This window comes from Cervus canadensis, chromosome 19 (genome assembly GCF_019320065.1).
Source record: "Cervus canadensis isolate Bull #8, Minnesota chromosome 19, ASM1932006v1, whole genome shotgun sequence".
Lineage (NCBI taxonomy): Eukaryota > Metazoa > Chordata > Mammalia > Artiodactyla > Cervidae > Cervus > Cervus canadensis.
The window spans coordinates 40,878,508-40,903,900 of NC_057404.1; the positions used below are offsets into that span (position 1 = coordinate 40,878,508).

The following is a 25,393-nucleotide window of genomic DNA, read 5'->3' on the forward strand; positions in this document are numbered from 1 at the left end:
ACTAGTCTCAACATATTTAAGGTTTAAATTTTTTTTTGTTCTACTTCTTTGAATACCAAATTAAAATGGAGGATCTAACCCTGAAGTGGAAACATAACCAGGGACGCTTCTCTGCTCTCAGGGTTCTTTTGAAGAAAACTGATGTTTCAAACCAGGAGCTGGCCTCCCTCTGTTGGTCTCTTTCCACTCTAAAAAAAAGTGCTCATGTGACTTGACTTTCTAAAAAACGCACCTTCCTAATGATGTCCACAGAGTCATCTCTGACAGGTACTGTTTTGTGTTACTGGAATTTGAAGCTTCTATAGTCCCCTTTTGCCAAAACTTATAAAAATACATGTGAAGGCTTTAAATGAGAAATATTAAATAATTTTAACTCAGAAATAAGAAAGTGTTCCTCTGGTACCTGCATCTCAGACAGAAAATTATTTTACACAACAGGGGGACATCAATTAAAAGCTGAAAGGAATGTAAAATGTATCCACAAAGAGAATTTCTTGATTAATTAAGAAGCTGGGTTCTGGATAATGTAAATTATAATTTCATATTTCATTTAAAAAACAAGGAAATACTTTAGGATGTGCTAAGTATGCTGAACATACTTAGAAAAATAACAACTGTTAAGAAATTATTCTAAATATCATACTTCAGGAAGATGGTTTTAACTTGCATTAAATTGGTAGTAATTTTTAGGTGTGACTGAGACTTTGAAGCCACCAATATTTATTGAATAATAATTTCCCATCAAAAGTGTTATGTTTATTTCTGTCCCCATAGAAGCTTTATGTGGATTGATTCAAAGTTTGCTGTGTTGTAAAGTGCTAGATTTGGTTAATAAAGGAACACAACTTCTCAGACAAAGGAAAACAGAAAGCAAAAAGCTAGTAAGTTAATGGATTTATGAAATATAAATATTTTATGGAAATAGTGAATATAGTTCTGATATTCAGAAATACCTTTGCATTATATTTCCCATAAATAGTTTGTTACTCCCCTGGGAAGATGTGTGTGTGTGTGTGTGTGTGTGTGTTGGTCACTTAGTAGCGTCTGACTTCTTGTGACTCCATGGACAGTAGTCTACCAGGCTCCTCCATCCATGGAATTCTCCAGGCCAGAATACTGGAGTGGGTAGCCTTTCCCTTCTCCAGGGGATCTTCCCAACCCAGGGATCAAACCTGGGTCTCCTGCATTGAAGGCAGAATCTTTACAATCTGAGCCACTAGGGAAGCCCCACCTGGAAGAATAGACCACTTAAATTGTGGAGACAGGGAGTGTTGTCAGAGATTCTTGAATGGTCTAGAACTTGATATTTAAAATTTAAATAGAGTTCATTTTTAACCATTGCTCCTCTGTAAGTATATTTTGTTATGTATGTATGTCTGATGGAGGTAGGGAGTTCCATCTTTTCCTTCCACGGTACGTCCCTTTTCATCTTCATAACTGACTCTCATATGCACCTTAATGCAGGTGATCTTGACCTGCATTTGGGTGTAATTCTGGTGTTAAATGTCACTTGCCTACTTTGTCTAGATAGTAAACAACAGAACTCACTTTCCCTCTCTTCTGTTGAGTCTTTAAATTAATTGATTTTTATTTTTACTGAATTGCTATACAACATAGACATCATAGTGACCACAGAGTACTGGTCAGGAAAAAGCCAATTCAATTAATATGTTACTAAGGAGGGTCTTTCTACCAGAGGAAGCCATAAAAGTCCTTCCTGTTATATCAGTGGAAACAATAATTAGGTCTTGACTGAATAAATGACATTCAATAGATATGAAATTGTATGCAGCAAAAGCAGTACTTCAAATGGCATCTCTTTGGAGGATTTCTATAAAACCAACATCATTTTCAGTTGATCTAATGGTAAAATTTTATGTCAACTAATGACTCAAGACATCAGGAATATATCAGTTTATTCTCATGTTAAATTCTAAAGAAAGAATATTTTAAGTATCCTATACTAAGCAATATTCTCACCATATATCTTTTGTGATTTTATCATCTGACTTTTCAGAAGGTTAACATCCCATCATAAAACTCCTGATTTGTTTTCTGATAAACAAAACCAATATTTGCTTTCAAAATCATCTTTATGAAATCTACTGAAATTGATTTCATTTCACTCCAGTAACTCCAGAACCCCTTAACTATATATACACACAGCTGTAGCTGATGAGGTATACTTTACTACTTCCAGTTCTTTGAGATTTCTGTTACATTCTCTATTGGATGAATATTGAGAGAACTTTTCTACATTTTTTTGTTTTGTTTTATTTTTTATATAATGCAGGTTAAGTGTCTGGTCAAGCAATATGAGAAGAGGAACTTCAGCTTCTTGATCTAGTTAAATCTAAGATTGTTATTTTGGCTTCAAATTTCCCTAAGCAATATTATGAGAGGTCCTTTAACCTCTTCAGGAGATAAAGTAAAACTAATGCTTAAACCTTTAGAACTTTAAAATATTTCACATTTCATCAGATGGCTTCATCAGATGGCTTGTACTTAATGGCTTATCCCAAACTGCAGAAGTTTTGGTAACAATGTTTCAGGAGAATCTGGGAAATATCTCTGTGACAAAGAGTGAAAGTTTTTGAAGCATGCTCTGTGAATGAGTTTAAAGAGCTAAATTTTGTTTAATTTTGTTACAATAAAACACAACTTTCCACTGAAGTGATTATTTGGTGTTATCCTTTCATGGAGGGCACAGCAGTCTTAGGTAACTGTGTATTTGTGGATGTGTTACAGCAGAATTTACAATGCAGTGTATCAGTCAGTCACTTTGAACAGCGTGTTCACAAAAAGGCTGAATGGTTGGTATAAATGGCACTTAAATAACAGGGTAATAAACCTTGCCTTCCTGAGGGTTTTTCATTGTAATCAACTGAATAAAAGTTTTTGCAATTTCAATCAACTCTACTCTTTCTTTTGCCAAACAATTTTAAGAACTTCCTGAAAATTAATGGGAACTTTCTTTCTCAGATTAGTAACAACTGCCTAACTTTTAATGAATAACTTTACTGTTCTAAATTCTGAAATATTATATAGAAATGATTATAGGTTACTCCAAAAAGGTTACAGGGTAAGGAGAAAAGATTTATTGCTTTGCTTTTATTGTAATTTTAATGTATGTTTTTATCTGTTAAGTTTTTTTAAATAATTAAGTGCAAAAATATATGTTTTGTTTTGTGATTTCTAACTGCTAAGGATAAAAAAAGAAAACAATTACATGTTAAAAGTTAGTAAAATTGTTATGAATTCTTAAAACCTGACTTCATATTCTCTAAGAAATGTAATAATATGGTACGTGCATTTATATACTCGGTTCCTCTTATTTGTGTTTTATCAGATTTTCCTGCTGGCTCTGTCAGTGTTGATGTCTACTGTGATGGAATCATTAAGGCCACAGCAGAGATTAAATACTATACAACCCCGAAGGCTATGAAATGCCTGTTGGGAGCGACAGGTCCAAGAGATGGTGTGTACCAGGTAAGTTGATCTTTCCATGAAGTCTGTAATAATCCAAAGAGCTAACGTAGAATAAATGAATGCATACTTTAGTATAAAGTCTGAATGCTGGTTGAATAAAATGAATTACTGATCAATAGGAAAGGAAAAAATTGACCTCTGTGATGCAGAAATGTGGATAAATTAGTTAGTATAAGTCAAGTCATTCCAGATGATGTCACAACAGGTTATCCATTACAAAGTATTAAAGCTACTCTGATGCGCTCATTCTAAAGCTCTTGCAGACCAGATAAAGACAAAAGGATTAAAGAGAACTCTTTTTTTTTTTTTTTTTTTAAAGAGAACTCTTAAACAATGAATTTTCTCTTTAGCCAGATGTGGGTAATACAAAATAAAAGAAGTTTTAAAGTTAAGGATTCAGATAAGTCAAGAATACCACCAAAATGGAAGTGTGTGGTGTCAACCTGGAGATTGTTATTTTCATGAGGACGTTTCCAAGCTCAGTGTATTTTTTTTCTTAGTTTCATTTATCACTGTCTTCTGACAGTGAAAGTTATTTCTTTAAATTAATAATATTTATTTGAAATTCCAGAAAAGTCAAACTTTTCTGGGAACTCTACAAAGAGGCATTTTCAGGTTTTTTTCTCTGGTGTGACATAGTGGTTCTTGGCAGTGATGACTTGCTGTGGAGTTTACAGTCCTATCCAGGGCCCTTAGTTTGGACATTTTCCAGTGAATGGTAGGTACTGTGAGTGCCCTGCCCTGATGGACTGAGAAGGTAAAATGTGCATTTTGATTCATTGTAAGCCGTTCGTTTAATTTCTGCATTTTTTTCGTTGTTACATGATCCACTTTTAGTAGAAAGCTTGCTTAATGTGGGACTTCTTTATATGCTTATTACATCAAATCTTCACTGAAAAAACTGTCATTTCATTTAACAGCTATTTGATAATTAGAACTACAACCTTGCTTAATTGCCTTGGTTTTTCTTGGGGAAGGAGGAGGTAGACCAGAGGCAAGATGAAGAAACAGGTAGTTGAACTGAACATGTCATCTTTAGATTTACCACAAAACACTCCCTTAGGTTTGTAACAAAACCATCAATGATAATGATGTTGACAGGTTGTCAGGAAGCCTTACTGTTTAAACTAGTTTGGAATTGGTGGTTTTGTTATTTGTTTTGTGTGACACATTTTTTTCTATTAGAATTCTCCTTTATGAATGATATATTTTAGAACAATAGAAAAGGTAAAAATGTCCTAGAGAATAGAGAGTAAAATACCATTTGTCAAACTGAGGAGCCTGAGGATATTTGACAAAATGTCTATATTGTAATCGCAAAGCAAAAATAAAAGTAACAGCTTGAAATACAGATTTTTTTCATTTTCCTGTAATATGTCTACCTTATTCTCTACTTTAAAAACTTTATTCACTAGAAAGTGACTAATGAAGTGTTATATTGCATTATAAGGTATTCAGTCAGCATAGAAGTAAAGTAGTTCCCAAAACACATTTTTCTGTTGATTTTGCGTTTGGGGAGCAAAAAAAATATTTTGTGCATAGTGAAAATGAAATGTAATTTATGACTCAAACAGTGTTTCAAATGTTTCAGATATCCAAGTCATGATTTCTTCTGCAGCTTTGAATGAACACAAACTTTTTCTGAGTAGTTTTTCGAGAACTAGAAAAATAATGTTTCATTTCTACCCTCAGTGTCAGAAATGAGAGGTGAGGAAGGGTTCCCTCCACTGAGCCCTGGTACCTAGTGAAAGGGGGATTGCAGGCAGTCACAGCTTGATTCAGGTTTTCACTCTTGGGAGACACTTTAAACCTGAGGTCTGAGTCCTGAGAGGAGAATTATGCTAAGTTGGTGACAGTAGACTGCAGCTTGGTAAGAAACATTAAGAGATTTGGATTAATGTAGACAAATTAAGATATTTTAGAGTTTTCGCTATTGTCATAAGAGGACCTATACATGTTGTGGATTTAAATTAAACAAATTCTGAGACTGAGATTTCAGACCAGACCAAGCTACACCATCACAATCCTGACAGAAGGGAAGGCTGCATGTCACTGTTTCTTTTTCATCTTGGACAAGGTATGTCATGGGTTTCATCTCACCCATTGGCATCTGGACCATGTGCGGTGTCCCTACCATGAATTTGCTGAGATGGTAAAAATCAGACTCCACCCTTGATTAAAAAGAAGGAGCTACAGGGACGCAAAGGAACCTTGATGTGTTTTAGGGTTACTTGGCCTCAAAGGACGTGCCCCAACTCACACTGTGTTTCTCCTTATGGGCTTTTGTTTGCTCCTTTTGACATTTTGCTTTGCTCTCATATAGGTTATATTCTGAAAGTTGTAAAAAGTTATGCTTTTCCTCTCCAGCATACGACATTACTATTTCTTTCATGTGCTTCTCAGCTACTTAAACTGGGAAATTTGTGTATGTCGCAGATAGTCCACTGACCATCTCTACTCAAAGAACAACATATGGTGAATTTTATTCACCATAGTTATTGTATATCTGTGAGGACATATACCAGTAGACTTAAGGGTTGTGTGGTTTTTTTTAATATTCTACCTACTTAACTGAAATGGTATACTAGAAGAGCTATCCTGAGTTTTCTTGTAAATGTTAATGGCAGATGTGATTTAAGTAATCCTTAAAATTAGTGATTAGATACTTCCTATAATCATTTCAAAGCTTTTGGGCATTTAATAACATGAGCATTCTGGAAATTTGAGGAAAGGAATAATAATGAGAAATCTATGGATTTTAGTTTTCAGTAATCCTCAAATTTGTGGTAAGAGACTTTCTATTATCATTTAAAAACTGTAGGGCATATAGCAAAATGATCATCCTGTGAATTTGAGGAAAGAAATGATAATGAGAAATTTTATTTTCTTAGTTTATTTTGAAGATGTCTATTGGTTTCAGAAGACTTTAGCTAAACCAGCTTATTACCTAACTGCTTCCTAAATCATTTTGTATTTTTTTGCATAAATACTAAACCCCAGCACATAGCCTCATAAAGGGACAATTTCCCGACCATCACCTAGAACAGTGAATTCAAATGAAAAAATCCAAAGCCCTATTTGGGAAGATAATTAGAATTCAAGTATTAGTGTTAGAAAAACTAGTAACTCCTATTTAACTGAGATAATTAAAACCTTTGAGACTTCCATCTTATTTACAAAATTATCTAGGGGCAACAATAAATATAACTATATAGGAACAACTAGATATAATATAAAAACCAAACTAGGTCAGAATGCAAAACTATAATAGCAATTATTGATCAAAGCGTTAGGCTCATGTTTATCAAAAGAGTTTTTGAAATATTACCAAATAATTTTTATTAGTTGTAGTTCTTATTGATTAAAAGGTATATTGCATTGAATATGTTTATTATCTTGCATGTTTTACTTTATACCTATTGAAATCTTATTTTCATCGTCATGTTAGATGCACTTCATTGCCACTTTTTATTAAATTGTATTATCCAATCTTTGGTATACTGCCTACAAATAGTTAATACACTGTGACACCAGATGGGGTTGAAGTAGAGCATATGGACTAAGAGAACTCTCACATCATGAGGAATTTCCCAGGTTTTTTTTTTTTTTAGTTCCTTTACAGGTTAGTTTCTTCATTAAGTTAAAGCTTAAGTGTTGGCAGTTATCTCCCTTAAAGAGGCCTTCAGAAGATTCTTCCTACAGAGAGAAACTGGCACCTTCCAGGCCTCTTAACTTGTTTTTTTTTTTAAAGTCCTTGCCTCTCTCAAAAGGTTGATAAACACACAAGGCTTCAGGGTCCTACATCTTTTCCAACACTGACTCCTCCACAGCATGCCTCCTTGTCTCCTTAATTTCCTCCATTATTCCTGTGTTTTAGCCACCCAGGACGGCGCCTTCTTGTAACACACAGTAAGCCATTTACCCTTCACTATGGGGTCGCACAGAGTCGGACACGACTGAAGTGACTTAGCAGCAGCAGCAGCAGCCTCATCTTTAAGGCACGGCATTGTGTTTTTCATCTTTGCATACTCAGTTTCTTCACATAGTTATAGTTCCTGATGCATCTGACACAACTGATACTTAGGGTTTAAAAAATGAGAAAAGAATGATACCTTTTTTCCTATTGCTATATGAAAAAATAAGTGAAAAACTATGGTATGAGTATACAAATAAGAGAGAAAAGAAATCTTCCCTTTTAAAAATTATACTGCTATTTATTATAAAATTGAATAAATGAGTCTGATGCTTATGAAAGTAAGGAACTCTCAAAAGTTCACAATACTAGGCAAATTTGTACTACAAATTACATCCTACCTCAGTCATGAACTCCTTGTACATATACTTCATTGTTGTTCAGTTACTAAGTCATGTCTGACACTTTGCGACCCTGTGAGCTGCAGCACATCAAGCTTCCCAAATATACTTCATTGCTGACTTTTAATGGCTGTAAAATTTTTGATTCTGATCTTGCCTTTCTTATGAATGTTAAGGAGAGGTTTATTACTCAAAAATGCCTAAGGTCTTACCTCTCTCAAAAGGCTGCTTATTATCTTTCCTTTTTCCTACTGGACTGTGGCGGTGTGGCTTAAGAGAAATCGTTCTAGATAGGGCAGGAGCAGGAGTTGGATTCTTTTATTAAGTAAGTAATCACTTCATGAGAGCTCATTTTCCCTAGTGCTAAAGGAATTCCCTCCTGTGAACAGTGAAGAAGTTTAAGTATATGATCTCCAAGGTCATTTCCAGCTCAAATATTCCATAATTGTAAGTCAAGAAAAACAAAATGCTTATTTAGATTGAGAGTTATGACCATTCTCCATTAAAGAGGATTGACTTGCAAATATATGGGCTTTCCATATAGCCTTTATTTCCATTTTATTTGCACTGATTCTTAACTCTACCCCCAGAAAAGAAGGAAGTGATTCGAGTTTCATGTACCTTTGATTGGTTTTATTACTTGTTTTGTATTTCTGATCAGAGATTTGGACTGTAGCCCACCAGGCTCCATTGTCTGCGGGATTCTCCAGGCAAGAATACTGGAGTGGGTTGCCATCTCCTTCTCCAGGGGTTCTTCCCAACCCGGGGATAGAACCTGTGTCTCCTGTGTCTCCTGCATTGCAGGCTTTTGAAAGATTCTTTACCCACTGAGCTGTCAGGAAGAAAACCATCAGAGATTTTTAATCAGACAAAGAATAGTCAAAATGCAATTTGAAGATGTATTTCTGGATTCATTTTTCATATTGTTTGTTCTTCTAATTGGAATGGACCGATAAGAGTAAAACAAATCTTTTGAAGTTTAGACGCGGCATTTCCTGCGTGCTATGTCTCTACCTGCGGTAATGGTCAAGCAATGGTTAATGATGCCCGATTAGGATAGTTCAGACTTAATGATCATACCCACCTCAGTTACAAATCATTGACTCAAACAAGAACACACAGCTAGTACACTCGTCCATTTATTTAGAGAAAAACAAGTAAATCAGTTAACTTTAATGGTGGATACAGCAGCTGTTATAAGAAAAAAAGACATTTCTGAGCACAGAAATAGCCATTAATATAGCCAGTGACATAACTATACTGTTGTTTCTCTACAATTCTTGATCTTATATGCCATCTTAGTCCATTTTCATAGTTATTGGTCCCATATGTTTAAGTTTAGCTACTCTTTAGCATATATTTTGTTAATGACGTCTTAATTTATAGTTTCTGCTCACTTGATGAAAATAAATCCTTCCTCAGTGTTTTATTTCTCCCAAACTAAAGTGTCCCTCTTGCACCTTACATCCCCTTTCTGCTTGTCAAGCTGGGGCTGGCTTTGACTGGCCTCTGCAAAGGATGTCTATGTGCTGGTGTGAATGGTGTCTATAACAACCCCATCCAAATACAGCCATCTGCTTTTACTGTCTAGTTCTTTAGAGCATTCAGATCTTCAATCATAACGAGCATTTTTAAACAACCCTAAAAAACAAAGCACAAATCAAACACCGTTAACAAGGTTCCTTTGTAGCTTTATTCATATAAATAACGAGGTAGGAACAAACCCCAAATATTCCATACCTCTTGGGAAATTAGAAGACTAAAAATCCTTGTGGCAAAAATGTGTTTGTTTGCGTTTACTAAACGTGATTATACATTCTTGTGGTTCTCTTTATTAAATAGTATTAATAATAAGATAAAGAAATATAATTTGGGAAGTTTAAATTGTGTTTAGCATTCATGAAATATGCTTCTATATTAAACTGTATCAAGACATAGGAAATTAAGTAAAATAAATCTTTGATAAGGAAAATTAAACTTCTAAGAACTTATTATTTTTCAGAGATCAGCCATTTAGTTTCATCAACCTTATTAAGTATCAACACACAAATATACATCAGTTATGTACAAGTCCCTCTCAATAAATCTATGAACATTTTAAAATTTAGTGTAACTTGAATTTTCAGCAGCAATTAACACCATTGAACAAACTTACTGTCTTGATTTAATTTTTCCCTTAACTTCTAGGAAGACATGTGTTCCTGGTTTTCTTCCTACATCCTTTGCCTTTCATTCTTGATATCCTTTGCATTTGCTTCATTGTGGATCTATAAAATAAAATTTTAAATCCATCCAGTTTTGATTCTTAGACACCCTTATTTTTTGATGGATATTTCCTCTGCAGTTTATCTCATTGGCTTATGAGATATACACCAACTGTGGATTTCCTTTAAGCCTATCTCTCACTGTTCTCTAACTCATGAAATGCATCATGGTCAATCTAGTTTAAAAGCCAGAAACACAGGAGTCTCCTCATACCTTGCAATCCCTCACCCTACAAATTCAATCCATTATTAAGCCATATCAGTATTACTTACTAAATATTGCTCACTTCTCTCCACATCTTTCTAATTCTGACACTTTACTGGACCTTTTCCTCTTGCCTACACTGCTAGACTAATCTCCTAACTGGTTCCCAACTGTAGGTTTTGCACACATCCTACTTATCCCAAGTCCCCGGTCTGTGAGGTTATTTTAACAAGAATGATGTCAGCATACAATTCTGTTGCTCAAATACTTCAATAGATTCCAGTTGTTAAATGAATTAAAAACTTATTTAGCATGAAAAATATGGCCTTGATGTCACTGTCTCCTCACCTTCCAGATTAATCTTTTTAATAAAATTATTTTTAGTTGGAGGATAATTGCTTTACAATATTGTGTTGGTTTCTGCCATATATCAACATTAATCAGCCATAGGTATATGTATGTCCCCTCCTCCTTGAACCCCCTACCCCTCTAAATTGTCACAGAGCACCAGATTCGAGCTCCCTGCGTCATATAGTAAATTTCCACTAGCTATCTAATTTTACGTATGGCAGTATATATGCTGCAATGCTACTCTCTCAATTTCTCCCACCCTCTCCTTCCCTCTCTGTGTCCACAAGTTGTTCTCTATGTCTGCGTCTTCCTGATGCCCTGCAGATAGGTTTATCAGTACCATCTTTCTAAATTCCGTATATATGTGTTAATATGAGATATTTGTCTTTCTCTTTCTGACTTACTTCACTCTGTATAATAGGCTCTAGGTTCATCCATTGGAACTGAATCAAATGTGTTTCTTTTTATGGCTGAATAATATTCCATTGTGTATATGTACCACAACTTTTTTATCCATTCGTCTGTCCATGAACATCTAGGTTGCTTCATGTCCTGGCTATTGTAAATGGTGCTGCAATGAACATCGGAGTATATGTGTCTTTTTCAATTATGGTTTCCTCAGGGTATATGCCCAGTAGTATGGTTGCTGGGTCATATGGTAGTTTTATTCCTAGTGTTTTAAGTAATCTCCATATTGTCTTCCATACTGGCTGTATAAATTACATTACCCCCAACAGTGCAGGAGGATTTCCTTTTCTCCACACACTCTCCAGCCTGTATTATTGTGGATTTTTTGACAATGGCCATTCTGACTGGTGTGAGGTGATACATCATTGTAGTTTTGATTTACATTTCTCTAATAATGAGTATGTTGAGCATCTTTTCATGTGTTTGTTAGCCATCTGTATGTCTTCTTTGGAAAAATGTCTGTTTAGGTCTTCTGCCCACTTTTAATGATTGGGTTGTTTTTCTGGTATTGAACTGAATGAACTGCTTGTGGATTTTGGAGATGAATCCTTTGTCAGTTGTGTCACTTGCTATTATTTTCTCCCATTCTGAGGATTACCTTTTCATCTTGTTTGTAGTTTCCTTCACTGTGCAAAAGTTTTTAGGTTTAATGAGGTCCCATCTTAATCCTCTGCTTCCGCTTTCCAGGAACTCTGGTCTGCTTTACTTTTAGCTCCTAATCTCCTACCACAGGGCCTTTATATGTGCTCCTCTGTAACTGAAACCCTCTCTCTATCACCCTTTCCAATCAGTGTCTTCATCTAGTTAATTCTAACTCCAATTTTTAATCCAGCACCCCTTCCTCAGTGGAGCCTTCCTTGATCCATATGTCTCCCTGTGTATCTCTTTGTAATACTATAATTTGACCTTTCTGGGTGTGATAGTTCTCAAATTATCTTTCATTATCTGTCTCTCATCAAACTCCAAAGTCAATAAAGGTGGGGATGCTATCTATTTAGTTCCCTGTTTCATATCCAAATCAAGTACACTGCCAGATACATGGCTGCTCAATGTGTATTTTGTTGGGTGAAAGAATATACATTAAATTTCCCACCCAACTTCATATGATCCATCAATCAGAGGTCCTGGCTTCCTGATAGCACAGATACAGGCCATTTTGAGAAGGTTATTGGGCTATTGGCTAAGGCAGTGCTGCTTTTGGCTGAAGCTGAAGGAGCAGGGCAAAAAAAAAGAAGGACAACAAAGGAAAAAATAAAATAAATATAAAATGATGAGACTAATTCTATTGTTTGACTTGGAAGGTAGCATCTAAAACAACTCAAGAGAATAATTCCCAAAATTTTTCAAGAAATCATGGCCTCATTTAGATAAGGCTTTTTTGAAAGGCATTTCTTTGAATGGTCTAATGCAATATTTGTTTTAAAGTTCCCCTCGGAATGGGAGAAAATAACTGCAAACAGAACAACTGACACAGAATTAATCTCCAGAATATATAAGCATCTGATGCAGCTCAGTATCAGGAAAACAAGCAGCCCAATCAAAAAGTGGGCAGAAGGCCTAAACAGATATTTCTCCTAAGAAGATATACAAATGACCAATAAACACATGAAACGATGCTCAGTGTCATTATTAGAGAAATGCATATCAAAACTACAATGAGGTATCACCTCACACCAATCAGAATGGCCATCATCAAAAAATCTACAAATAATAAATGCTAGAGAGGGTATGGAGAACAGGGAACCCTCCTATACTGTTAGTGGAAATATAAGCTGAAATAGCCATTATGGAGGACAATATGGAGATTCTTTTAAAAATTAGGAATAAATCTACCATATGACCCAGCAACCCCACTACTGGGCATATATCCCAAGAAAACCACAATTTTTAAAAGACACATGTACCCCCGTGTTCAGTGCAGCATTATTTACAATAACCAGGGCATGGAAACAACCTAGATATTCATTGACAGATGATAAAGAAGATGTGGTACATATATAAAATGGTATATTACTCAGCCATAAAAACGAATGAATTTGAGTCAGTTCTAGCAAGGTGGATGAACATAGGTCCTGCCATACAGAGTGAAGTAAGTCAGAAACAGAAAAACAATTATAGTGTTAACACATATATATGAAATGTATAAAAATGATACTAATGAACCTATTTGCAAGGAAGGAACAGAGACGCAAGGAATGGAGATGTAAAGAATGGACTAGTGGACACAGTGGGGGAGGGAGGGAGTGGGACAAATGGAGGAAGTAGCATCAATATATTTACTCTATTGTGTGTAAAATGGATTGTTAGTGAGAAGTTGCTGTGTAACACAGGGAGCTCTGCTGCTCTGGGATGACCTCGAGGGGTGGGATGTGGGGAAGGGAGGGATGCTCAAGTGGGAGGGGATATACATGTCATTATGACTGATTTCCATTGTTCATGACAGAAACCAACAAATGTAAACAAATTGCAAAAAATTTTAAACAAATTGTAAAAAAACATCAAGAGGCAAGGGACATATGTATACCTATAGCTGATTCATATTGATGTTTGACAGAAAACAACAAAATTCTGTAAAACAATTATTCAGTTAAAAACTGAATAAATTTTTAAAAACACCCTTATTTTGTTTCATATCTAACAGTGCATGTACCTGCATGCTAAATCATTTCAGTTGTGTCTGAATCTTTGCAACCCTGCAGACCATAGGCCCCCAGGCTCCTTTGTCCATGGGATTCTCCAGGCAAGAATACTGGAATGGGTCGCCATGCCCTCCTCCAAGGAATCTTCCCAACCCAGGAATCAAACCCACATCTCTTACATCTCTTGCATTGGCAGCAGGCTCTTTACCACTAACACCACCTGGGAATCCCATATTTAACAATAAGGTGTTACAGAATGATTGCTAAAGGGATGTAAGGGTGAGAAAAGACATGGTTCTTATGGTTATTCTAGCAAATGCCTGCCATAGAAAACTTTGTTATTTCATCTCTTTTTTGTTTCATCATTAATGTCATTAAATATCTTCATTCAAAAGTCTGTTCAAGTTTGATCAAGTTAAAGTTTTGAGACTTTTTTGACCTTATGTGAGGGAGGGATCAAGTCAAAAAATTCAGCACAGTCAAATTCAACCAATGGTCTATAAGAGTGTTTTTTTTTAACTTTTATCAGATTACCTTCACATAATTGTAATGTTTACACATTTTGCATGACTGATGGAGATGACTAAAACTGCTAATTGTTCACTAATATTTCTTTTTCCTTTCTTGTATGGTAATATAACTGGCACATGACCACCCAGGTAATTACTACACTTGCTGACTCCCTTGCAGCTAGGTGTAGTCATATAACTAATTAATGGTCAACAGCATGTCAGTGGAAGTGATTTGTGCAAATTTCTAATCATGTTCTTAAAAGAAGGATGTAGTCATGCTCTCCCCATTACTCACTTTTTCCTGTGATTGACTACAGTGCTAACAAGGGAATGATTTGTGAACCATCCAAAACCATGAAAATGATATGCAGCAGTGAAACAAAATAGAGCCTGGATCCCATAATCAAGGAGCCAGGACAGCAGCCCCAGACTGCTTCATTCCAGATGTTTATGTTAAGGAGAAATGAATGGGCTTCTATCTCGCTTTAGCCTCTGACATTTTGGATTCCTATATTACAGTATAAAACCTACATTCTAACTAATTTTAAAGATAAGTGTTACTTAATTTAAAAAGAGAAACTAAATTATTCGTTCAGACTCCTTTCCCCAAACTAGCCTTTGCACTTAATTTGTTCAGTCAGTGCAAAGGCTAGTTTGGGGAGTGAACTCTCCTCATGAATAGATGTGCACTTTTCTAAATCACAGTGATTGTATTTCATGTGTTATATCTGAGGGCTCACATCAAAGTATTTAAACTCCTGAGTAATTCTGTTGGTTAAGTATTATTAAGGTCCACAACTAATAAGCCCTGAAGCAGGCATTCCAACAGAGGTTTCTCAGATCTCAAAATATATTTTCTTCCTGGTATAAATGCTTTCAAGTTACTTAAAGATTTTCTACAGCTACATGAATACCTAATCAATAGTAAATACAAAATATTAGAAGGAAGTGTTAAATTGCATAGTTTTATACTCTTAACATTTATTTTTGCATATGTGGTCATGACATGTTGAAATTCTTAGAAATGACTTACTTAAAACTTAGAAAAATTAATTTGACAAAGGAAAATATCTCTTTTATCTTAGCCCAATTTACTTGTTTATTCTTTTTTTTTTTTTATTGTAACGGTTTTTGCCATACTGGATTTACATGTATTGCCCATCCCAATCCCCCCTCCCACCTCCCTCCCCACCCCATCCCTCTGGGTCTTCCCAGTGCACCAGCCCTGAGCACTTGTCTCATGCATCCAACCTGGGCTGGTGATCTGTTTCACCCCTGATAATATACATGTTTCGATGCTGTTCTCTCAAAACATCCCACCCTTGCCTTCTCCCACAGAGTCCAAAAGTCTGTTCTGTAAATCTGTGTCTCTTTTTCTGTTTTGCATATAGGGTTATCATTACCATCTTTCTAAATTCCATATATATGCATTAGTATACTGTATTGGTCTTTATCTTTCTGGCTTACTTCACTGTGTATAATGGGCTCCAGTTTCATCCATCTCATTAGAACTTAGATGGTGTTTATTCTTTTACATTAAGCGCCTGAAGTTGAATACTCATAAAGTAAAAAACAAAAGGCTTTTCATAACCAGAAAATATTTGTTCTGTTCTCTGTCATTCTTTTTACAAGCTGTAGGAGGAAATTTTGTTTAAGATATGTAAACTATGTATCAAATTTTCCTTTAGATGTCTATTTTGGCTGGCTTTCATAGCACACATTATGGACAATGGAATAAACGAAGTGAACCTTATTTTCTTTTACTAGTGAAACTTAAGGAAACATAGAAATTTGTTATAAGAAAAACAAGATGTTTTTAGTTCAACATTGACTTTCCTTTTAGATATCTGAAAGTAAAAGGCTGCAAATGATGTGTTTTGTCTCCTATTTTGAACATTTCACAGCCTTCCTATGATTATTTCACTGAAATCATTTATCTTGTTAATAAAGATTCCTTACTAGTACTGTATTTCTCTACCAGATTTTTAAAAATAACTTAGTATTCTGTAGTCAACCTTAGAGGTTTCTTCATTCAACATGAATATTTTAAAACCTTTTTCCCTGCCTCTTGTCTGCTATTAAAGATGGGAAGACTAGATTTTTGTATTTTTAACCACCCTTTTAGTTAGATATGGCTAAATGGTAAAAAAAAAAAAAAAAAAATTGCATACCAATGCAGGAGATGCAGGTTTGATCCCTGGGACAGGAAGATCCCCTGGAGGAAGAAATGGCAATCCACTCCAGTATTCTTGCCTGGGAAATCCCATGGACAGAGGAACCTGGTGGGCTAAAGTCCATGGGGTCGCAAAGAGTCGGACAATACTGAGCCACTAACACTTTCATTTTGCTTTGCGTTACATAGCTATAACTTTCATCCTTTCTCTTCACTTCTAAACAGGACTTTTAGAAAATCCAGAAAGGCTTGAACCACTTTGTTATTTGAGGTATCCAAATTATTGAAAAATGAAGAAATAGAGTAACATCATTTTTTTCAACCCAATCATCCAATTTCTGGGACTTTATATTGGCAGTCTATCTAATTTACTTGGAAATCATTTCAAAAGTCATTAGTAGATATTTTTGTTCCATAATCCACTCTCCACCCCATGGCTTTTGTTCATTGGCCTACTTTCTCAGCTTTAATCCATCTAGGTCACAAGTCAGTTTAATCTCAGCTATTGCTTCACAAAACACAGCTTAAAAGAATGGTAGCCTTTGCAGTCAGTTATGTCATTGGTAGTACAAGACCAATAACCCTCCCAAAATGTTCAAATTAGGGAAATAAAGTTGATATATAATTATTTTATATCTACAGGGGAAAAAATAGGTCAAGATGAATATTCACCCTCACTTTGACACAGAAGTAAAATAATCTAAGACTTTCATTTCTGACCCTTAAATTGAATCAGATTCATCATTTTATCTCATTTATTAAAACGAAACATGTATTTTAACAGAATTTATTATTGAAACAAATTTCAGTGTTATCATTGACTTTCTATAAAGCTTTTCTAAAATTAGTCAATTTTCAAGTAAATTAGCTCATCTAAAGTGAATGCATGAAAATTGCTCAGTTGTGTCCAACTTTTTGCGACCCCATGGACTATACAGCACATGGAATTCTCCAGGCCAGAATACTGGAGTGGGTAGCTTTTCCCTTCTCCAGGGGATCTTCCCAACCCAGGGATCAAACCCAGGTCTCCCACATTGCAAGCAGATTCTTTACCAGCTGAGTCACAAAGGAAGCCCAACCAAAAGCAAAGACTTATTTCTTGCATTCATTTTTCTGTTATTCTTTTTTCCATGTCCCTAATATTTTGTGTTATTATTTTTTAAAAGTTGTAAGTATTATTAAAGGTTACCCAGTATTTATTCCAGTCAATAATTTTTATTATATTGCACTAAGATAAGTTTCTTTGTAAATAATTAAACTAACAATACATTTCCATTTCATTTGAAAACAGAATGACATTGACGAACTTGATGATATTCTCACATCCACATTCAAACATGAGATACCATTCTATGAATTCCAATCACTCCAAACTGAAATCTGCCCTCAAAAAGAATGTGAGTATTTTCCAACTGCATCAATTATTCTTTTTGTCACATTTCACTCTGTATAACTGCTTAATAAATATTACAGCAAAGAATGTAGAATTGCTGATGAAATGTTTTCAAAAACTCCCATCCCCTGATGAGAGAGCTGGTTTTTAGTCTAAGGAAATATTTGGATAATGAACGAGGAAAATTGTTCATCATAGCATTATTTATAATTACCAAAAATGGAATAACTCAGTCATTTAAAGATAGGTAATTGATCAAATAAACTTTGGTATATATGTTAATGCAACTGTCATAAACAAATTTTATTATAAATTGATTTGCTGACTGGAGTGATGCTTTGATTTATACTTAATCAAATAAAAGTAGGATATATAGCAGGAGATAGAGTGTGAGCCTGTTTTAAGAGGTATATATGTTTAATAGCATATGTTTGTGTATATACATATATAAATAAATGCACACACCCATATATATATGCATATATACATATATAAATCAATAGTCTGTACAGATATGCATCTGCTATACTTGGATTCTGCTCTTTCAGGGATTACATTTTTTCATTTTGCTAAATCTGTGTTTTCTACAATGACTGCGCATTATTTTTATCATAGAAATATACATATACATATTTATAAAGGGAAATATTTATAAGAGCTACTATAATAAAAGACTGTACTTCTAAATGTTATCACAAGCTCAGTGGCATGCATTGTTTATTGCTTATTCCTGTGTTTTTGGTTGACATACTGTTTCTAATACAGTTTTATGCTCAGTATGTGCCAAACACAATGATGGAGATGTAATGGTGAGTAAGACAGGCATGGCTGCATGACATGAGAGGTCTCCTATAGGTATACTGTAGGGCTGATGAGCAAAGGTTTTCTTCGGTAGAGTTTCTGTGCTATTTGAAATAGTTTCATCATCAGGCTGTCAGGCCTGAGGGAAGCAGGAAGAAAAGAATAGGAGCCTTAAGGCACAACTGATTAGATTCACCCAGATGTGCTAGAATGTGCATTTCGTGTGGTAAGGTCACATTGTGTGGAAAGGGCATTGGTAGTCTGCTTTTGAATACGTAATCTTGTGAGAGTAATGCACAATTATTTTTATTTCCCACATACCTTTTAACAATATACAGTTCACTTACAAAAGTTAGACATTGGGTTGGGTTAGAAAAGGAACATGACATGATCCCTTACTTAAGATACTCATCGTTTAACTGGGAAAACAAGATATTATGTATGTAATCATAGAAAGGAAAAAAAATGTGCTACCCTTCATGAAATTGATTTCATTGACAATAGAATTTTAGAGAAAAGCTATATTATTTTTCAAGATGTGTTTCCTAAAGGAAATAGGATTTTACCTAGATCTTAAATGATATGTCTCAATGAGAGAAGAGAAAGGAAACAGGAATTCTAAGGAAAAGAAAGTGTATGTAAAGGCATGAAGATGAAATGATGACACAATTTTTACAAATTCCCTCAGCATTATATTTAAGTTTGTGAAATGAGAATTGTGGAGTTGGAGAGGATAGGATGGCTTTGGTCCCTCATTTATAGATAAAGAATTCTAGGTAAGTTTGAAAGTGCTTCTGAGTGTCTCATTCATGTTGAAGGATCTGGATTTTAGAGTTGGAAAGGATGGAATAGACTTGGTCCTTTATTTTTTTTTTAGGAAAAGGATTCTTTATAGTTTAAATTGAAGCCCTGATAATGTGGATCTGATTCAATAGGTATGGGGAATAGTTAAGCTTCTGCTATTTAAACAAACTTCCAGGTAAAACTGATGTTGCTGGTTCTCAAACCTTGAGTATCAAGGGTTTAGAACAGTGGTTCTGAAACTTGGCGCATGTTGTAATTAGCTACAAAGCCTTCAGAACCGCCTATGCCCAAGCCACACCCCCAAATTAATAAAGAATCTTTGAGTGGATTCCAGCTATCAGTACTTTTTCAGGTTTTCCAGGTAATTCCAGTGGGTGGCCAAGTTCATCAGTTCTCAATTTTTTCACTATATCAATATTGCGGACCTGCCAAATAATTCATCTTCGTATTGATCTTTGACACTGAGAATATATTACTCTCTTAAGTTAATAGCATATGAAAAATTTGATCCATTATTAGACTGTAATGATTATTTTGTATTTGGAAAAATATTTTTATGAAACGATTGCACTTTTGAGAAGAAGCTAAAAATGGATAGTTCAGTATAATCTAGGTAATTCATTCAAAAACCATATTGTTGGTTATTGCTAGGTGGCAGAGCTATTAAACCTATAACAGAAGCAAACATAACATAACATTAGATTCTAATTCCTAGTGAAAGTACAAAATAACATAATACAAATTACATAATAAAATATGCAACATAGACATGAATACGGCTGAACTCATGTTTTGCTTGCCTCATTGGCCCTATAATCTTGACTGTGTCAGCTTCAAAATATCTGATCTTTAAGACCTTGCACCTACATTTTCTTAATGTTCAGGATGAAAGGATGATGAGATTTGAGAAGCCTTATACATGGAATGGAATTAATGATATGTTGTTGAAGAACTTCTATAGAAACACCACTAGAGATATATGTAGCATAGTTCAACATAGAAAGAAATGTTTTCACAAACAAGAAATTACTGATGCTACTCCCTGAAGTCAAGTGGGCCTTAGGAAGCATCACTACAAACAAAGCTAGTGGAGGTGATGGAATTCCAATTGAGCTATTTCAAATCCTGAAAGATCAAAGTGCTGAACTCAATATGCCAGCAAATTTGGAAAACTCAGCAGTGACCCCAGGACTGGAAAAAGTCAGTTTTCATTCCAGTCCCAAAGAAAGGCAATGCCAAAAATGCTCAAACTACTGCACAATTGCACTCATCTCACATACTAGTAAAGTGATGCTTAAAATTCTCCAAGCCAGACTTCAGCAATACATGAACCATGAACTTCCAGATGTTCAAGCTGGCTTTAGAAAAGGCAGAGGAACCAGAGATCCAATTGCCAACATCCACTGGATCATCAAAAAAGCAAGAGAGTTCCAGAAAAACATCTATTTCTGCTTTATTGACTATGCCAAAGCCTTTGACTGTGTGGATCACAACAAACTGTGGAAAATTCTTCAAGAGATGGGAATACCAGACCACATGACCTGCCTCTTGAGAAATCTGTATGCAGGTCAGGAAGCAACAGTTAAAACTGGACATGGAAAAACAGACAGGTTCCAAATAGGAAAAGGAGTACATCAAGGCTGTATATTATCACCCTGCTTGTTTAACTTATATGCAGAGTACATCATGAGAAACGCTGGGCTGGAGGAAGCACAAGCTGCAATCAAGATTGCCAGGATAAATATCAATAACCTCAGATATGCAGATGACATCACCATTATGGCAGAAAGCAAAGAGGAACTAAAGAGCCTCTTGATGAAAGTGAAAGAGGAGAGTGAAACAGTTGGCTTAAAGCTCAACATTCAGAAAACTAAGATCATGGCATCCGGTCCCATCACTTCATGGCAAATAGATGGGGAAACAGTGGAAACAGTGGCTGACTTTATTTTTGGGGGCTCCAAAATCACTGCAGATGGTGATTGCAGCCATGAAATTAAAAGACGCTTACTCCTTGGAAGGAAACTTAAGACCAACCTAGACAGCATATTATAAAGCAGAGACATTGCTTTGTCAACCAACGTCTGTCTAGTCAAGGCTATGGTTTTTCCAGGTGTCATGTATGGATGTGAGAGTTGGACTGTGAAGAAAGCTGAGTGCCGAAGTCTTGATGCTTTTGAACTGTGGTGTTGGAGAAGATTCTTGAGAGTCCCTTGGACTGCAAGGAAATCCAACCAGTCCATCCTGAAGGAGATCAGTCCTGGGTGTTCATTGGAAGGACTGATGCTGAAGCTGAAACTCCAATATTTTGGCCACCTGATGCGAAGAGCTGACTCATTTGAAGAGACCCTGATGCTGGGAAAGATTGAGGGCAGGAGGAGAAGGGGACGATAGAGGATGAGATGGTTGGATGGCATCACTGACTCGATGGACATGGGTTTGGGTGGACTCCGGGAGTTGGTGATGGACAGGGAGGCCTGGCATGCTGCAGTTCATGGGGTCACAAAGAGTCAGACACGACCGAGTGACTAAAATGAACTGAACTCCCTGAAAAGAAAATTAGGAACAGAAAGAAGCAATATCAAAGGTATTTTGCAAGAAATATTTTTAAATGTTGTCCCCAAATATGAATTTCACAATGCGTGAAGTTGTGTGTACCTCTTTAGTTTTCACTTTAAATCACCTGAATAGAATATAGGGGCAATGAAGAAATCAATTCAAAAGAAAAGAAATTGGGAAGATTATTCCTCATTCTGACATGAGAAGTAAAGGTAATAAGAAAATAATTGTATTCATGTAAACTCACTTCAAAGTAGTTACACATGCATCACTGCTAAAATAAAAACAGGAAATTAGGAACAGATTTACACATAACACATTATCGAAACTTGTAGTGATTGAGTAAACTAGAGTTTTGGTATGTAAATTGCCTGTAATATTATAGATTCTTCCAGTTCATTTTTTTGACAACACAGTCTCCAAGTATAGATTTTTTTCATATATCCTCCCAAGGATATATTTCACATATTCTCAAGTAAATTTCATGAGCTGAAGGTTTTTTTGTTGTTGTTCACTCAGTTGTGTCCAACTCTGACACCATGGACTGCAGGACACCAGGCTTCCGTGTTTTTCACTGTCTCCCGGAGTTTGCTCAGACTCATATCTATTGAGTTGATGATACCATCCAACTCTCTCATCCTCTGTTTCCCGCTTCTCCTCCTTCCCTCAGTCTTTCCTAGCATGAGGATATTTTCCAATGAATGGACAGTTTGCATAAGGTGGTCCAAGTATTGGCGCTTCAGCTTCAGCATCAGTCCTTCCAATGAGTGTTCAGGATTGATTTGTTTGATTGACTGGTTGGATCTCCTTGCTGCCCAAGGGACTCTCAAGAGTCTTCTCCAGCACCACAGTTCAAAAGCATCAGTTGTTAGGCACTCAGCCTTCTTTGTGGTCCAGCTTTCACATCCATACATGACTATTTTTTGTGTATCATTACTAAAAACGAAAATAAACCCTCATGAATTCTTAGAAGTTTAACACACTCTGCTTTATACTAGGTACTCTTCTAGATGCTGAGGGAAGATAGAGGAATGTGAGATAAATAAGTAAAATCCATACATTCAGAGTGCATCCAAGAAGAAGGAAGAGAAAATAAAATCAGAAAAATCAGTATCACTAATATAGTGTGTTTTTCCTCTACTAATAAGAGCTAATGCTTGCATATTATGTACTCTGGGTTAAGAATAATTCTAAGAACGTCTCTTACTTTATATCATGTAATTCCTCTCAACAAACCCATGGTAGGTACTATTTTCAAACCTGGTTTACAGATGAGGCATTGAGAGATGTCTATCATTTGCTCAAATGGTGGCAGGGCTGGGGTGAATCCAGTCAGCCAGCAGAGGTTATTAACCACTCCCTGGCCACTGCCTCCCTATCCACTGTGACGAGCTGTGGCTCTCTGAGGCACAGGAGCCCCAGAGAAAGAGGGACAGTTGGAGTTAGCTTCTCAGGCAGATGACCTTACTGAAGAGGAAAGGTTATGAATTATTTGTGCTGAATTATTTAAATTTATGACTTTAATGAATAATTTATAAAGCCAAGTTTGAAATTATCTCAGATACTCTTTATGGTATTTTTTTGCAATCCCCAAAACATAGTGATTTTTGTTTCATAGCACATTTTTCTCTTCAAATCACAACTTTTGCCTCTGGGGGCAAATGCTGTCCTTGAGGAAGGAGCCCTGTCCATTTTGTTCATGAATTTATTCCTAGTGCCTGAAAAAGTCTCTAGTACTCAGTAAATACTTAATGTGTTAATTTGTTGATGGCAATGAAGCTAACCATAGATTAAAATCAATAAAACCCTGGTAAGCATTAGGTATCAGACTAGTATTATTTGAGCTTCAAAAATAAAGAGCTCTTGTTTATAGGACTATAAGGCAGCTTATCTGGCTTCCCAGTTGGTGCTAGTGGTAAAGAAACCGCCTGCCAATTCAGGGAGACCTAAGAGATGTGGGTTCGATCCCTGGGTTTGGGAGATCCCCTGGAGGAGGGCATGGCAACCCACTCCAGTATTCTTACCTGGAGAATCTCATGGACAGAGGAGCTTGGCAAGCTGCAGTCCATAGGGTCACACAGAGTTGGACACAACTAAAGCAACTTAGCCTGCAAACAAAGCAACTATTTAGAATATCACTTTCTTTTCTTTTCCCTTGTTTTCTTTCATCTTCTACCTCTTATCTATGTCATCTGCCATTAACAGAACGAAAAATTGGCACACGAGCCTTCTGAATGTCCTGCACTGAACTGTATGATGGCTCATGCTCAGTCGTGTCCGACTCTTTGCGACCCCGTGGACTGTAGCCCTCCAGGCTCCTCTGTCAAGGGGATTTACAAAGCAAGAATACTGGAGTGGATTGCCATTCCCTTCTCCTGAACTATCTGTGCTCAAATTATGGAGACACATATGTTCATCTTCTCTGAGCTGACACACAAAAAACGTAGAATTTTCAGGGTCAAACTTAATATGTATAAATCTGTAAGTTTATCACAGGGTTAGAGAAAAACATGAATACTATCCATTAGTAACTGGCAACAAGAAATAGTCTCTGTAACATTCACTCATTTTATTAAGAAAAATGCACACATGTGTTAGCCTTGATTACACACACACACATACAAACACACACACAGCAGAAAGGGTGTCTGTTTGGTTTTTTTTCTCTTTTAAATTACAGATTGAATAAGTTAATCCTTAAGGAACTCCCTGTTACTTTTGCAGCTGTCATACAATGATAATTTTCAAACCTAGAGTTTCTATCCTCTGAAAAGCTTGACAGGTCCAGAAATCCCCCATACCACCCAACTACTAACCTATCTGGAAACAATCTTCATGAAGGAACTCCTTTGCTCTCTGGGTATTACCTTTACTAAACAGTTACAGAATATCTTTTTAGTGTTATTGCAGGTGTGGCTATTCACTGCATTTAGAACTTGATTTTTAGGTCTTGTTATAGTTTACCAGAATCAGTGCAGTCATTTCCCTCACTGAGTTAGGATTCTCCAGAGAAACGGGATCAAGGGTATGTACTAAGAGAGTAAAAGGTTTACTTTAGGGAACTGACTCATGTGATTGTGAGGCTGCTGCTGCTGCTAAGTCACTTCAGTCGTGTCCGACTCTTGGCGACCCCATGGATTGCAGCCTAGCAGGCTCCTCCGTCCATGGGATTTTCCAGCAAGAGTACTGGAGTGGGTTGCTGTTGCCTTCTCTGGATTGTGAGGCTAGCAATTCTGAAATCGGCGAGGCAGGCCAACAAGCTGAACCTTCCAGCAGAAGTTGATGTTACAGTCTTAAGTCTGAAGGCAGTCTGGAGACTGAATTCCTTCTCTTTGGTAAACCTCAGTCTTTTCTCCTAGGCCTTCAACTGATTGGATGAGATTTGCCCACAATGTGGAGGGTAATCTGCTTTAAAGTCCTTTAT

The 25,393-nt window shown here is 36.0% G+C and overlaps 1 protein-coding gene across 4 annotated transcripts in view; it reads left to right on the forward strand.

Annotated features, from left to right (window-relative positions):
- The window catches only part of BANK1 (B cell scaffold protein with ankyrin repeats 1), a 309,895-nt gene that overhangs the window by 102,711 nt on the left and 181,791 nt on the right, over positions 1 to 25,393 (forward strand). For all 4 annotated transcript variants that reach the window (XM_043438794.1, XM_043438791.1, XM_043438793.1 and 1 more), the window contains exons 5-6: positions 3,350 to 3,489; positions 17,707 to 17,812. In XM_043438794.1, the coding sequence (XP_043294729.1) occupies positions 3,350 to 3,489; positions 17,707 to 17,812 (246 nt within the window). The remainder of the gene's footprint in view (positions 1 to 3,349; positions 3,490 to 17,706; positions 17,813 to 25,393) is intronic.